This window comes from Cyprinodon tularosa, unplaced genomic scaffold, assembly GCF_016077235.1.
Source record: "Cyprinodon tularosa strain WSP-4 unplaced genomic scaffold, ASM1607723v1 ctg260, whole genome shotgun sequence".
Classification (NCBI taxonomy): Eukaryota; Metazoa; Chordata; class Actinopteri; order Cyprinodontiformes; family Cyprinodontidae; genus Cyprinodon; species Cyprinodon tularosa.
The window spans coordinates 475,693-490,810 of NW_024038962.1; the positions used below are offsets into that span (position 1 = coordinate 475,693).

The window sequence follows — 15,118 nt, forward strand, 5'->3', positions numbered from 1 at the left end:
CACTGTCAACCTCTATGCGCCCTTTTATTTAGAAACCATGTTTAACAGCTGCATCTTTTTGCAGAACATTTGGTTTGGAGGGCTTTTAAAAAGTCTCATCCTGGGAGGGTACTTCTATGGCAATAATGGTGCTCGGAGATGATAAACAATAATTCTGATCACTGAACTTAATTTCTTTTCATTTCATTACAGCAAAAAATATACTCAGCAAACAAACCAAAGCTTTCCCCAAATCTCCTAACATCTTAACCATTATACTGGAAAACACCCATGTTGTGAGCATAGGCGGATCTACTGGGGTGGCATAGGGTGGCAACTGCCACCCTAAATGACAGCCTTGCCACCCCAGCTGCCACCCCAGTTGGCGGTAGGGGTGGCGAGGCTTATAAATTATGGATCATTTGAGAATTACGACCGCTAATTTCCAATGTCGGACTGCAGTGAATGCAGCACGAGATGATGCGAGAGCGACTGAGACTGATTGTTTTGAAAACCGAATGGGGCAAAGCGAGGGAGCCAGGGGTGATGGGGAGAGGAGACATGGGATGAAACGGGTAAAACTGATTAACTATCTATGGAGAAATTAAATCATAATGAAAGCACAATGTTGCTAGCATAGCTGCAATGTTGATTTTGAGATGATAAAAATCAGGTTTTAGAACGTTATTTCTCTATCTATGATGTTAGTTAGGCCTGACGTCTCAGGCTCATAAAGACATATTTGCGGTCAACTATGACAGAAAAGAGACTATATAGTTTGGTTGCACTCAAATCAAAACGCACAAAGGGATTGGATCTAAATAAAGTTGTGAAGTGTTTTGCTGAGCAACATGGAAATCACTGCATTCAGCTGTTATAGTCATGTCAACTTTATGTTATGCTCTCTGGTGAGCCTTTACAGAGCCGTTACATTTTGTTTTGGCAGCTGAGAAAATCTGATATTTCCTTTAATAAAACCAAAAGTGTTAAAAGTTAAAAATGTGATACTGGTGTGAATCCTGCTTAATATGAAGCAGTGTTGTTGTTTCTTTTTTTGTATATATAATATGAAACTGTCCAGAAATGACCTGTATGAACCTACTCACAAGCAAAATGTATTTTTATGTTGCTTCTTTTCAGATTTATGGAGATTTTGATGTAACATACAGAACCCGCCTTTTTGTTGATTTGTTGATACAGCAGTATGGAGGACCAACTCTGCCATATTTAAAAATAAATACAGAAATAAATGCTCAATAAATAAATTGCCACCAAAAATACAAACAACAAATAAATGTAAGTAGAAATTAAATTATACAGCTAGTCATAAAGGTATATAACTCTTTTAATTGGCTTCTTTATTTCTTTGCCTTTTTAATATTTACCTTATTTACTTTTTGGTCATTTCTTATCTTCAACTTCATTTTTTCATTACTTATATTTTTAAGTATTTATTTATGTGCATGTTATCATATTTTTGTCTGTTTTATTCTTCCTTTGTATTTTTTTACCCTAGTTATTTCTTCGCCGCTATTTCTTTCTGCCTGCCCTTTTAACATTTCTGCCTGCCATTATAATATAATTTCTAATTACATTTATTTGTTGATTGTATTTTTGGTGGCAATTAATTGTATGCTTATTTATTTATTGAGCATTTATTTATTTCTGTATTTATTTTTAAATATGCCGGAGTTGGTCCTCCATATACAGCTCTATCTACAGCATATTTACATGCATGAAATGTCCCTTTCATGTTGCCTTAACTGCTGTATGTCAAGTTACTGAGGAACAAATTGAGTAAATGTGTGTCCAGAGTAAACATTACATAGATGTCCAGTACCTTGTTCGGGTGCCTTGACCCATTTATCTCTACTGTGTAGTTCTGCTCACTTTAGTCCAGCTCAGTCCATAGATCTCTGATGGGGAACTTTTTCTTTTTATAGTTTCTTCTTGTGCAAATGCTGCAAAGCTGCCTCTCTGACAGTTAATCTCACACATCTGCCACTCAGTACCTGTGTCTTACCTTAATACCTTTCCTGTCATAATGCCCCTCTAGAAGTAGTGTTATCATTCTTCTATCTCCTATTTAGTGAGATCTCATTGTACTATGTATTATTAATATGAACCGTTTCACATGAAACACTAGTACTGTACATACTAATCTCACCAAACTGTGATAACTGTGATTAAATTCAGTGTAAACAAATGCCATATGTTGCCACCCCTAAAAAATTCCTGCCCCCCTCTTGCCACCCCATAAATATTTTTCTAGATCCGCCCCTGGTTGTGAGGAACCGGCATTGATTCCTGGAAACATTGACTCCACCATTGTAGGATTACCCTGGAAACGCATCCCATTACAACAAACCTGACAAGTTTCACTTGTTATTTTTTCCTTCCTTGTAAATTCTGACAGTTCAAGTTTAGATCATGACTCATAGAGAGAGGGAGAATACAACAATACTTCCATTTTTTGAATTACGTGTGGAGAGCAGAGACCACAGGTTGCAGAGAAAGGGAGAGGAACCGGGAGTCAGCACACCCACATTCTTCCTGTTAACAGGAAGATATTCTCATGCTGGCTAAAGAAATCACAAGATTCTTTCCATTGCAGGACAAATAAAATCCAAGGAAAAGAGCTTCAATGCAGATGTGAATGTTAACAGTAGAACAACCGCAAAGAGAAAGAAGAAATCCATGGGACAGAAGACTTCAAGTGCAAACCAGAATACACAAAAAAAGATAATTCTTAGCCTGATAATGAGAGTAAAGTTCTAATGTTAAGCACATTTATAAAGAAAAACAAAGGAATAGCATTCACAGTAAAAAAAGAAACTGTTTTCTGTCATATCTGGGATTTAAAAGTCCAAATAGCGTCTGCAAACCCTATATTTACATTCAAGATGGAAAAACAGAGAACGATTTTTCTGACACACCTTTTAAATGACAAGATGGCAATAGATAGCATCTTACGGTTGCTATGGAAACTGTGTTGCTAGGATGCCACTCTGTTGAGTGAGCTTTGGAAAAAAAATGTAAACGTCTTCCTCTCCGTGTGTGGTTGTGAGAAATGTGTGGTTCTCATCCAGCCTAGTTAGCCACAGTTGCTGTTGTTTTAAACTTTAATTGCCACTCGACTGGCAAGTTTGAGCCAGTAGCTATTTTCTGGCAGCAATTTCCTGACTTATGAGGATTAACAGACATCGGCTTCAATAAAAGGCAGGCTGGAGAAAAACACTGGCATGTTGCACTTTTTCCAGTTATAATGGTGTTAACAGATTCTTTTCACAGCTCTTAACAATAAGTTTATCAACTTCTGTTTATTGAATGAGGAAATATTCAATAATCCATCCAGCAACAAAGCTGCCGTTTTTTCAAGCAGAAAAGATGCTGCAAGTTTTATAAAGAAGTTCAAAATATGACATATTTATAGCTTTTATTGTGAAGGGTCAAGTGAAGTTGCAGCTCTAACTGTTGATAACTATGCTACCAGCTCAGAATAATCAGACAAGCAGGTTTTTTTAAAGAATGCAAACATTCATGTAGGGAAAGGATTTAAACCAGTTCATCAGAGTAAAAATTAAATAATCAAATAAGAAACAGTAAAACTAAAGCAGCAGTGTTGTTGCATTTGTTAATAAATGTGCTGTGATCTTTCCTGTTTTGAGAAGTGGCTCAGAAATAAATTCCCGTGTGTCACATCATATCCATTCATCCGGGAAACAGGATGAATAAATTGGCTGTTTCATAAAACGTTTCAGACAATGAAACAGTAAAATGTTTTAAATATTAATCAGTTGAACTAACGTAGTATTAAAAAAAAATAAAAACATTTCATGACATTGGATTTCAGTACCTCCTGAATAAAAACAGGTATATTGCAGGTTCTATTTTCTTTGATTTAACTGTGCGTTGTGGGATGTTTAAACATTTGAAAGGTCTTGTACTTTGCTTAGGTTAGATAAGGTCATTATATTTGGCTCTAACTGTAATGTTTCCATGTGGTTTTATTCATAGGTGCTGCAAAACATATTTAATATCGTTCTGCTTTGATATTTCCTCCCTTTAGATATATGTGCTGTTAATGTTTTTATTCATTGTTATAATTAATAATATATTCTCAAATGTGTCAAATTTAAGGCAAAAACAGACTAAATTGTTACATAGAAAATGGATAATTTAAAATAAACCACAGGCGGATAAAGAATGAGATTTTAGGTTTTTTAACATTTAGCGATTAAACATGACGCCTTCCATCTTTTGTTTTCCTTCAAACTGAACTTAATCCTATAAATGGCTCTTTTCAGAGGTAAAATACATTCTGACAAAAAGATTTAGTATTACAGCTGGAATCTATGACCTTATACCATTGTCAGTCGTCTGGCAAACTAAAACCCTGTTTTTCACTAAAAGTCCCACATTGAACACTTTTAAGCTCATTAAAATGTGTTTACGTTATATAATACGTACTTTATGAGTCATTTTCATGATTTTATTGCCCATATGCGAGCAGTTTGGGTTCATATGCATCTCTTTAGGGCTCCGCTGGCATGAGATCTTGTTTACATATAAAGTGGCCCTTTTAGGGACACACTGTGCGCTAGACGTTCCATTTACAGGTTTCTCATTTTAAAAAGATGCTCTTGTTTTATGGGTTTGTTCTACTTATATAAAAAAACCCACAAATAAGCTTTAATGCTCCCTATAAAGCTACTTCTTTAGGATTTATTATGTTTTAAGCTCTCTGAGTACATGTTGCACTGTGAAGAAGAAAGAAACCTTTTAGTAGGATGGATCTAATCACTCACCACTGCTCCACCACTTTTTGCCATTTAGGATGTAGGTGTTTTTGTCCCTTTGGAGACTGCACTCCATGTTTGCTGCGTCACTGGAAGCTACGTCAGGCTCTGGTGAGAATAGTTTAGAAGAGAATGAGTCAATGAGACGCCCAGAGGTTTTCCATTTGTACCGTGTCTGTTTTTTATCCTCCGATCCCTGCTTAAACCGCAGTTAAGTATTAATATAAATAAAAACAGAATGCAGAACCCAAAATGTAAATGGTTTACCAGCAAAAGATAGAGGTTTCTGTTTCCACGCCATCTGGTGGGTTAATTAACCCCCCCCAGGAAAAAATAAACAAAAGAAGAATAAAAACACCAGGGATGTTTCGAACCCTGTTTAATCATTGCTTAGCAGCTTGATGCCATTTCCAGGCAGCTTTGGAACAACAGGGGTGGAAAAACAGGGAGGATGATTCAGATCTCTCTGTTTGTGGATGTTGGCTTTTGGTGGCTGCTTCACAGCATAGAGTAGCAGTAGCAGCGGAAAGGAGCCTAACCTGGCTGACTTCAGACCACAACGTTCCCAGGAATCCATCCGACATAATCCAGAGAAGAGAGGGTGAAGGAAACATCAAAACAGTCTTCTTTCCATGAGTAAACCTGTGAACATCCAGGTTCATGCCTTGCTTGATAAATAAGCGTGTTTCAAAAACATTTCACACCCTTTTAAGTTTTTTCCCTGGACTTCTGCAGCTCCTCTACAGTTAATACAAATGCTTTGGTTGCTTCTATAAGTAATGCTTTTCATCTTCAGCTTAGCTGACTGTTAGGTTGCAGCTGTATTTCAGTTCGGGATGATGGATTAAACAGAGCTCATCAAGATGTTCAGACCCTGGAATTTCTTTTTTCTTTTTATATAACCCAACTGCGATATTAACTTCATCCCTCACCTGTTCCTGTGTCTCTGTGATGCCATTTAGAAATAGAAAATCCCTTTATTGTCCCACAATGGGGAAATACTGGTGTTTTATGTTATTTCTATAAGGCCCTTCACAGAATAAGTGGATATATGCTGAGATTAAATTACCCACAGATGTGGTTTATATAGAAGGATTCAAGTAAAAAGGGGTGAATACAAATACACACCATACTTTTCATTTTTAATTGATGAAAAAAGGTTAAAAAAAATATGTACGTGTTGTCTTTTACGTCACAATTATGCACTTCTTTCGGATGGAGATCACATAAAATCTAAATCAAATAAATCTAAATTTATGGCTATGAAGTAACTAAAGGCTGTAAAAGGTTGAAGGGGTGTGAATGGTTCTGCAAGGGAGGGTCTGCACTACTATAATTATGAAAGGAATTAAAAGAAGGGGGGAATAACTGAACTATGATCTTGAAATGGTTATTCTCAGGGTGAAGATTCGTTAAAAAAAAAAAATCATAGAAAACTATCTGTGGTTTTCCATTTAGAGGAAAATCCTAACCCTTCACAGCACGTTCCCCTCTCACACAAATATTTGATTTACCTCTGCTTTGGTAGTCGACATTTTCTTTTTAACGTCAAGGCTGAAGTTTAAAAATATGTGTGACTAACCCCCTGAACCTTTGGAATGAGACCCATGAAGAGAAGAAATATAGGATGGAATGGGGCGCTGTTTTTCAAGTGTCAGTGCAGAGTCGGTCCAGACAAACAGATTAGATCTTCTGGAATTTAAACAATCTGAAACTTGTCCAATTTCTAAATGCACTAATGTTTCAGTCACAAATGTTTGCTACAGATCTGTTTAATCTGACATATATTCTGCATCAGTTTAGGAAATCTAGCAAGTTTATTCTAGTTGCAGCTATTCTACATAAAATTGATCACCATGATAAGCAGGTAAAACAGAACTCTAAACCGTTCAGCTCTGAGATCAGCAGCAATAAGTGACGCCTGCATCCACATATTCCACGTCTGTCGCTGCAAAAACACACATAAGTAAGCATAAAGTTTGTTGGTGAGTTTGGTTTAACTTAGCTATTTAACCGATGGTATTTTTGTAATAGTCTCAAGCAAACTAAACAAAAATCCAAATTTTTCCCCCCTTCTGTGACTAAGAAGGAATTTGCACAAAAACAAACTGTCAGTAACAGATTTGAAATCAGCCAGTAATGGATCCTAAAGGAGAAAAGCTGCTTCAAACTATCCTCCTGTGATCAGAAAACCTGAATGATTTACTTTAAATGCACTTACAGCATTCTTTAATATTTTATCAACCGTTATGAAGTGGTTATTTAACTTTTTTTTTAAAATACCAGATTATTTTGCCAGTGCATACATGATTTTATTCATCCAAGAAATGTCTGATCATAATAGCACCTGTCATGCAGAAGCAGGATCGGATTTCTCCGCTGAGTAAAGGCTCCAGCCACTCCTTCTTCTGCTCCTCTGTGCCAAACATATGGAGCACCTCCATGTTTCCTGTGTCTGTGGAGAAATATCATCATTGTGTTATTGGGAAATTTACTGCTTTAGAAGTTTCTGAGGAAGCTGCTTTCAGGCGGCAATTCTTGAGGTTTGAGTTTTAATTTTGCCAAATTCTGCATAATATGAGGCTAGTGATGTAGAAAAAAATGTGGTTATGTGCAAAAGTAAAAGTTTTTTTTGTATTTTGGAGAGTTACTTCCGTGAGAGTCAATGAATTGTTTGGGATTTTATCCGATTATCTGGAGGTGGTTCTAGCATCAAGTTTTAAGTTTTACTTGTTTAGAATTTTTGGACCTAAATTTAAATAAACCAAATTTTTGGTTTTCCAAAGCCAAAAACTTGTTAATACCAGATTATCTTCATCCAATCTGACTGAGCTAGAGGAAATTAGCAAAGAACGGCCAACATTATGACTGAGCATAGGGGCCTTCATGGATGCAAGGCTGACTAGCTCAAGTGATAAGTCTCCATTGGAGGGCATGAGCTATCCTCGCCTATCCTGGCTTCTCTTCATTGGCTTCCTGTTAAATCCAGAATAGAATTTAAAATCCTCCTTCTCACATATAAAGCCTTAAATGGCCAAGCTCCATTTTATATCAGAGATCTGATTGTTCCTTATGTTCCTAACAGAGCACTTCGCTCTCAATCTGCAGGTTTACTAGTGGTTCCTAGAATTTCTAAAAGTAGAATGGGAGGCAGATCTTTTAGTTATCAGGCTCCTCTCCTTTGGAACCAACTACCAGTTTTAGTCCGTGAGGCAGACACCCTGTCTACTTTTAAGGCTAGGCTTAAAACTTTCCTTTTTGATAACGCTTATAGTTAGAGTGGCTCAGGTTATCCTGAGCTATCTCTATAGTTATGCTGCTATAGGCTTAGACTTTTGGAGGACATAGGGACCCCCATTTCATCATTCTGCTTCATTCTCTCTCTGTTCTCCTAACTGCAGAATCTGTTAGTTCAATCTCTAACCTTCTGCTCTCTCTGCTTTTCCTAAGAGTAGCTTTGCCTCGTCTGCTCCTGTTTGGCTGTGACGTCATCCTGGAAAGAAACATCAGCTGTGCTGCTTCCATCAACACCCTTGTTTATAGATGTTGGAGATCGGCCTGTTTTCCAGTGTGGTCCTGTTTCTCTGACCGTGACTGAGTGGATGTGCTCTCTTCGTCCTCTGGCATGGGAGCTGCCTTGGAGCTTGTCTGCCTGGCTGTGTGTTTCCTGGATGGGGCCGCCTTTTACAGCTGCTTTTTGTGTCTCTGCTTCTGTCTTCTTGAACCCCAGTTGGCCTCAGCAGATGGCCGCTTACACTGAGCCTGGTTCTGCTGGAGGTTTCTTCCTGTTAAAAGGGAGTTTTTCCTCTCCACTGTCGCTACAAGCATGCTTAGTGTGAGGGATTGTATTTGAGTCGATGCAATCAACTGGTTTTCCTTAGATAGAAAACTTTGTATCAATTTGACTGTATGATCTGGTTGAACTGTAAAGTGCCTTGAGATGACATGTGTTGTGAATTTGGCGCTATATAAATAAACTGAATTGAATTGAAATTGAATTGAGCTGCCAGTTTGGTTCCTTAGGCAACACCCTTCATGCTAATGCCTACCTTATTTTAACATTGTGCCTATCTGCTAAATGCATAAACATAAACACATTAAATGAAAGGAAAAAGAAATTTGGTTATACCATTTGGAAGCATATTCCCTGTATCAAAAAGGCTTTAATATGTCAGAAGAAACTTGAGTTTTTGCATGATGAAAGGCCTAAATGTATGATATTAAAACCAGGAAATGTTCTAACATTTTTAAAGTAAAAAAAACTGTAAAAAAAAAACCTCAAATGTATTATTAATATGATCGATGTTTGATATATTACACTTTCTGCAACACAAATGAAACTTTGAGGAGGCTTTTAGGCGTAGCTGTGTTAGCCGGAAATATATGTTAACTCTTAATTAAAAACTACGACATTTTGAAAATGCTTAACTTGGACTATTTTGTATCACATAAAGTGTAATATGCCACATTTTATTTGTTTTCTTGATTATTTCAAATGTCAAAGAATATTTTCTTTGTAATATCTTAAATTTGTACTTTAAATCATGGGCACTCAGGTTTTTATCTTTCTGTAAACATGCAGGAGATGGATTCCTTTGTAGGCATATATTATTCTTTTATCAACAGTTGCCCCTAATTAGGGGTGTAAATCACACCCATCATGGCGATTCGATTCAGTATCGATTTCCTGACTCAACGATTCGATTATTTTCGATACTTAAGAATACACCACGATTCGATTCGATTAATCGATTAATCGGTTAATTTTTTTTTTTTATTATTTTTTTTTTTTTTACACCTTACAGGCTAAACAAAGTTTCAAGTTTGAAATAAATCAATGAAAGCTGTAATATCATTATGCATTTTCTTTAGAAACAACAGCAAATAACAGAAGTAGAAAAGTTGCATCAAAAAATACTGCAAAAATACTGCACAATATCAGTGTAATGAGTTCAATGCAATACCTCGGCTCCAGAGAAACTGTCCAACATATTTTTTTAGAATGTAATAAATATATTCAGGAAAGAGAGATGTTGCGTAGAGAGTTAGACAGGAATAAAAATAAACTACATATAAGGGAATTGTTTCAAAGGTCATCTGGGGATGTAGTTTTTGGTAGTATTTTTAATTTTCTAAGAAGAACGGGTATTATAGGGAGAATATAATAGTTTGTCTGGTCCATACTCCATTCTGGAAGGTGGCGGTAATGCACCTATAAGTTGTTTGCCAACCGCCATTAAAAAAAAGAAGAAGAAGAAGGCTCCAGAGTGTTGCGTCACCGCCCCCTTGAGAGACGCTCCGCTGCTCCTCTCCCAGATTGTAGCTGACCGCAAACAGTGCACCAGACAGGAGGCCGGCTTGTTTTGTTTTTATGACCGAAATTGCGGAAAACAACTCGTGAAGTTTGACCCGCTAGAAGAGTGAGGTGCGCGAGAACGCTGGGAGCCTTTTTCCAGCTGAATCTCCGCTCCTTTGTCCCTCCGTCGTCGGACTAAACTCGCCCCCACTTCCTCATCGCCTCGGCCGTATCTAGACCCACAGCGTGTAGCCCAGACCACGCTTCAATACTGAGCATAATTTAAAAATGTCTGTGTGAAGCTTGCTGCAACAAACTGCTGTAAGAGTATAACCACGAAGCGAGGTAGGAGGGCAAAAAAGGTTTAGCGGCATTGCAGCACGGGAGGGAGAATTACGCCCAGGAGCAAATGGATAAAAATAGACCGGAGGAAAAAAAAAAAACATTAATCGATTATCTTGCGGACGTGTCGATGCATCGGATCGTCGGCTTTTGGATCGATGCATCGATACAAAACGATTATTATTTACACCCCTACCCCTAATACTCAAATGTGCAAAACATAAAATAAAAAGGTTTTTCTGTAACAAATTGATTTAGGTAGATCAAATACAATAGATTTTGAAAATCATTTATAATTTTCCCTCTATTCCACAATTATGCTTAATTTTGTGCTGCCTTCATATGATTCTGTATGTGGAGTTTTACTGTGACATAATGGAGTTAAATGGATGAACTATGATAAAAATTGTATGACAGGAAGAAAAACCACCTTTTGTCTTAAATAAATGCCTAGCTGCAACAAGACCTAAATATCAATCTACAATAGAACTTTTTTTTTTTTTTTTTTTACCAGGAGCCTGGCAGTTAAAGACATCAGGAGCAAAGAGGCAGCGGCCCGTTTCTTCTGCGATGTAGGCATAATCTAACTGAGAGAGTCCACTGACTGCAGGCAGGAACAGATTCCACAGCCCGGCCTTCTTGGCTTTCTCCTAAATCCCAGAATGACATCAGGGGTTAAAGAAGAAAGACATAAATATTAATCATCTAAAATTTGACGGTTGATTTCGATTAGCCAGAGCAGGACAAATGATCTCTAGTTTATTTACTTCAATAACTGACACTAGGATCAGGTGATAAGGACTGCTTTTCCAGGTCAAACAGAGGCGGTATATTCCTCCAGCCTACCTTTAGCTCCTCTATTATTTTTGGGGTGTGCCACCTCAGAGGAGACGCTGCATGTTTAGTGTAATACTCTGCTACTTCCTGTGGAAATAAGCAACAATTATATTCAGATAAAAAGAAAAGAAAATTCCTCCCATCTTGATTCTCTCTCATTAGTGAAAAGACTTCTCACAAACAGTAAACACACTTACGTATTAAACAGCATTTTGTTAGTTTGTTTTGGTGTGTCCAGCTTTCTCTCAATAAAAAGAGGCAAGTCAGTAAAATTTCAGTGAACTTCAGCCAACTGTGAGGTTTCAGCATGCATAAAACCCCAAATCATCAACAGCCTCATTGTTTTTCTCCATGTGATTACGTCATCCGTGTTGTGTGGGTGAACCGGACTGTATAATCCTTCTGTGTCAAAGTTAACCTTCCGTCTGAACTAATGAAATCTCCTCTGTCCCTCTGGGAGCACTTGGCACTGACCTGCTGAGCAGGAAGCACGCTCTGCCGCATAAAGTCTTTAACCTGCTGAAGCACAGCCTGGCCTTTAGCTGTCTGCAGAAAGAGTCCGGCTTTTGAGGGACCTGTGAGAGGGCTGGCAGGAAACACATCGGAAACATGTGAAACGTTGGCAGGATACGCTAGGAGAAACAGCTGGGTGCCAAATTCCAACTGCTAAAGTTCACTCAGCAGGTGGACTCAATCAGTACAATAACAAAAAAAGCGCTGGATGTTTTACTGCCAGCCATCTGTGGATTTTTATTTACTTGATCTCATCAAATCGTAACTTTGAAATCAGTGAAATGAAGAACTATTCATTTAATTTAGAGTAAGAGTAACAAACCTTTTGGCAAGCTGCAGGGTTATTTTAGCCAAGGGCTCAACATTCTGGTCAAACAGGCCTGCGTCAGGCGCGCTGGCGTTACCCAGCAGGTACCGAGCATAGACACCCTGATAAAGGAGAAGAGAAAAAAAAACAGAAAACTTTTTATTTGAAAGACTAGAGTGTAAAAAATGTCAAATAAGAGCGTGTGTAGGATTAAGGACTTCTTGGATGCAATAATGTGGTAGGATTTTATAATTTAAGTGTCATGATGTGGCTGAGAGGCTAAAGGTCAGATAGAGTGAAGACATTATTCAACAGTGAAAATGTGGGTCTGTAGTAACAAATGCATGACAAACCTTTTCAATTTGTGTATTGTTTTTTTCTTTTATGATGATAAATAAAGACTTATTGCACTATGATAAAATACATACAATTATGTGGATGTGATGTGAGAGATTAATCCTCATCCGTAAAAAAAAAAAAAAAAAAAAACTAAAAGCAATGCATAACTGGATATTTGAAGAAAAAAAGGAAGGGAAACCAAACAAATTAATAGAAAAAACTGAATTCTTCTAGTACACGACATCAAACTTTCAGAAATTCAAACATGTTTGTTCAGCTGAGTGGAGAAAAACCTGAGCGATGGCAGCCATTTTAAAAAGAGATAGAGCCAGGTAGAAATTCAGCTGAGGCAAAGAGCCTGATGGGATCCCCCGACATCTGCTGTAAATGGAGATCAGGTCATCAGCAGCCGGAATACCTGCACAGAAAAAAAATGACACATAAATGTTGACTTATAATTTTTTTTTTTTATTAATCTGTTAATTATTATAATCATGACAAGCTTGTAATACATATTTAGAGGAGGCAAAACCTTCTATTCCTTTAAGGCTGCCAATAGAGTTTGTAATGTTGAGATCTTGGGGCCAGTAGAGAGGCATGAGAAAGTAGGCCAGGTCTGCTAGAGGGTTCCCAGTGGTGGACAGCTCCCAGTCCAGCAACGCCAACACCCGAGCCTTATTAGATAAACGACCGGATTGTCTAGTAATATCTAAAAAATGCAGGCATGTAGTCAGAATGACTCTACTGGAAATCTGACCTCAGTTGGGTGGAATATCAAGTTGTCAAGCCTGAAATCTCCGTGGACCAGAGTGACCTCATCATCTTTATCTGGCAAGTTGCTCATCAGCCAATCAGAGAGCTCGTTCATTGCTGGAATGTCCCTGTGGGCCGATGCTGTGTACTGCTTCGTCCAGGTGGATACCTTCAAAAATAAATCCAATGTTTTTATTTCTTTTAACCTGAGCACAGAAGTAAGAGAAAAAAGAAGGATGTCATGTGTGCATAGTGATGTACTAACTTGTCTTTTGCAGTATCCCGGCCCCTTTCCGAAGCCTTCCAGCTTCAGTGACTTTAAGTCCAGGGAATGCAGCTTAGCCAGGAGTTCCACCGCGGCGGCATACACAGCCGTCCTTTCAGCTGGACTCATCCCAGGAAGCCGTAAATCCCTGAATATGCGGCCCTGCTCAACAAAAATAAATTAATTACATAAAAACCACTGGGGAACATAAAACAAAAACAGCATTTTGATGTGGGATAGATACAATAAACTCAAAAACTATTGACCCCCTTGAATATTTTGCCATTTTGTCACATCCCAATTAAAACCCTTGGTGTATCAAATTGGATTTTTACCCTTTAAACCAACATAAAGCAATGCATAATCGTAAAGAACCACTTCTGTTTTTAATAACAGAACATCTAAAAGAAAAAGACATTTGGGCCCATTATTGTTCAAAGCAGAATTCTGTGTTGAGGGCAGGAATTTTTGAACATATATATAAAAATTTTGATCTATGATTCATGATTTGCTTTGAAGAATCTCACCGTCGCTCTTGCTGTAAGTTTAGGGTCATTGTCCTGCAGTAAAGCTAACCAACCTCCAAACCTTTCTCTACCCTATGACTTATTTGGTAGAGATAGACTATACAGAGGATGAAAGTTTTCCAACACTCACAAGGTTTTTGCCTTTTAGCTCTTATTTGATATTTAGATCTGTTCCATCCAGGGAATCTTCTTTCACATGTTTGAGGTGTTCCCTGCCCGATTTGTTGCAAACAGGACATCTAACAGTTTCTTGTAAATAATCATAAACTGATTTCTGGCATGCAAATTCATTAGTTTTTATTCAAAAAAAAAAAAAAAAAACATCTCCCACTTGATATTCTATCTCTGCAGCTCCTCCAGAGTAATATACAGTAGGCCTGTTAGCCATGCCTTTGGAGGGTTACAGTTGTTTGGTTCTCTTTTTGTTAATGAATGTGAGAAGTAGACGTATCATAATAAACAACAAATCAATTAATCACATGATAAAAATGAATGGCATGATCAATTACAAATGAGTTAAAAAATGTAGGTTAGCATGTTTGTCTGTTTTTCTCGTCTCCCTCTATTTCTACTAAAGAGTCTGGATGACAGGGTTTCCCTCACCCCTCCCCTTATCATTTCCTTACTGTAGCAACTGTAGCATGGGAGCCTGAAAAAAGCCTGGTTCACATGGCAAGATTTTAAAATTGTCAGATGATTTTCTAAACTTGTATGAGATCCCACACATGGAGCTTGAAAATAGGGGAATAAAAGCCATTGTGTTCTACCATGTTTGGTGCACAGCCACAATGGAAGCACAACAAACCACACATGGACGGATTTCATTCAAAAGGTTCAGTTAGAATTGGGGCAGGGAAATTAATTGCATTTGAAGTATAATCACAATTTAACAAAATGCAGTTTTCAAATCGCAGAAGCATAAAACTTTAAATCACAGATTTAAGATTTCTCACTCCAGGCCACAAGCTGGCGGTAAAATGCTTGAGGTGGGTTGTCATTAAACTGAAATGTAGAGAAAGATGCAGCAGTTGCAGCTAGCATGCTGGTTCATGTATGCATTTTTCATAAAAAGTTACAGTATAATCCTGCAACAGTGGACTTTGGAGAAGCAAGCTTTCAAAGACTGAAAGCCTTGGGGTGAAACGTCTACAAGCTTAGGGT

The 15,118-nt window shown here is 37.7% G+C and overlaps 1 protein-coding gene across 1 annotated transcript in view; it reads right to left on the reverse strand.

Moving 5' to 3' along the window:
• The window catches only part of acad11 (acyl-CoA dehydrogenase family, member 11), a 41,235-nt gene that overhangs the window by 18,315 nt on the left and 7,802 nt on the right, over nt 1-15,118 (reverse strand). Inside the window, exons 5-14 of the mRNA XM_038288977.1 lie at nt 13,431-13,592; nt 13,170-13,334; nt 12,945-13,086; nt 12,706-12,830; nt 12,089-12,195; nt 11,728-11,839; nt 11,263-11,340; nt 10,928-11,066; nt 7,126-7,233; nt 4,788-4,886 (exon numbers count right to left, since the gene is read on the reverse strand). Of these exons, the coding sequence (XP_038144905.1) occupies nt 4,788-4,886; nt 7,126-7,233; nt 10,928-11,066; nt 11,263-11,340; nt 11,728-11,839; nt 12,089-12,195; nt 12,706-12,830; nt 12,945-13,086; nt 13,170-13,334; nt 13,431-13,592 (1,237 nt within the window). The remainder of the gene's footprint in view (nt 1-4,787; nt 4,887-7,125; nt 7,234-10,927; nt 11,067-11,262; nt 11,341-11,727; nt 11,840-12,088; nt 12,196-12,705; nt 12,831-12,944; nt 13,087-13,169; nt 13,335-13,430; nt 13,593-15,118) is intronic.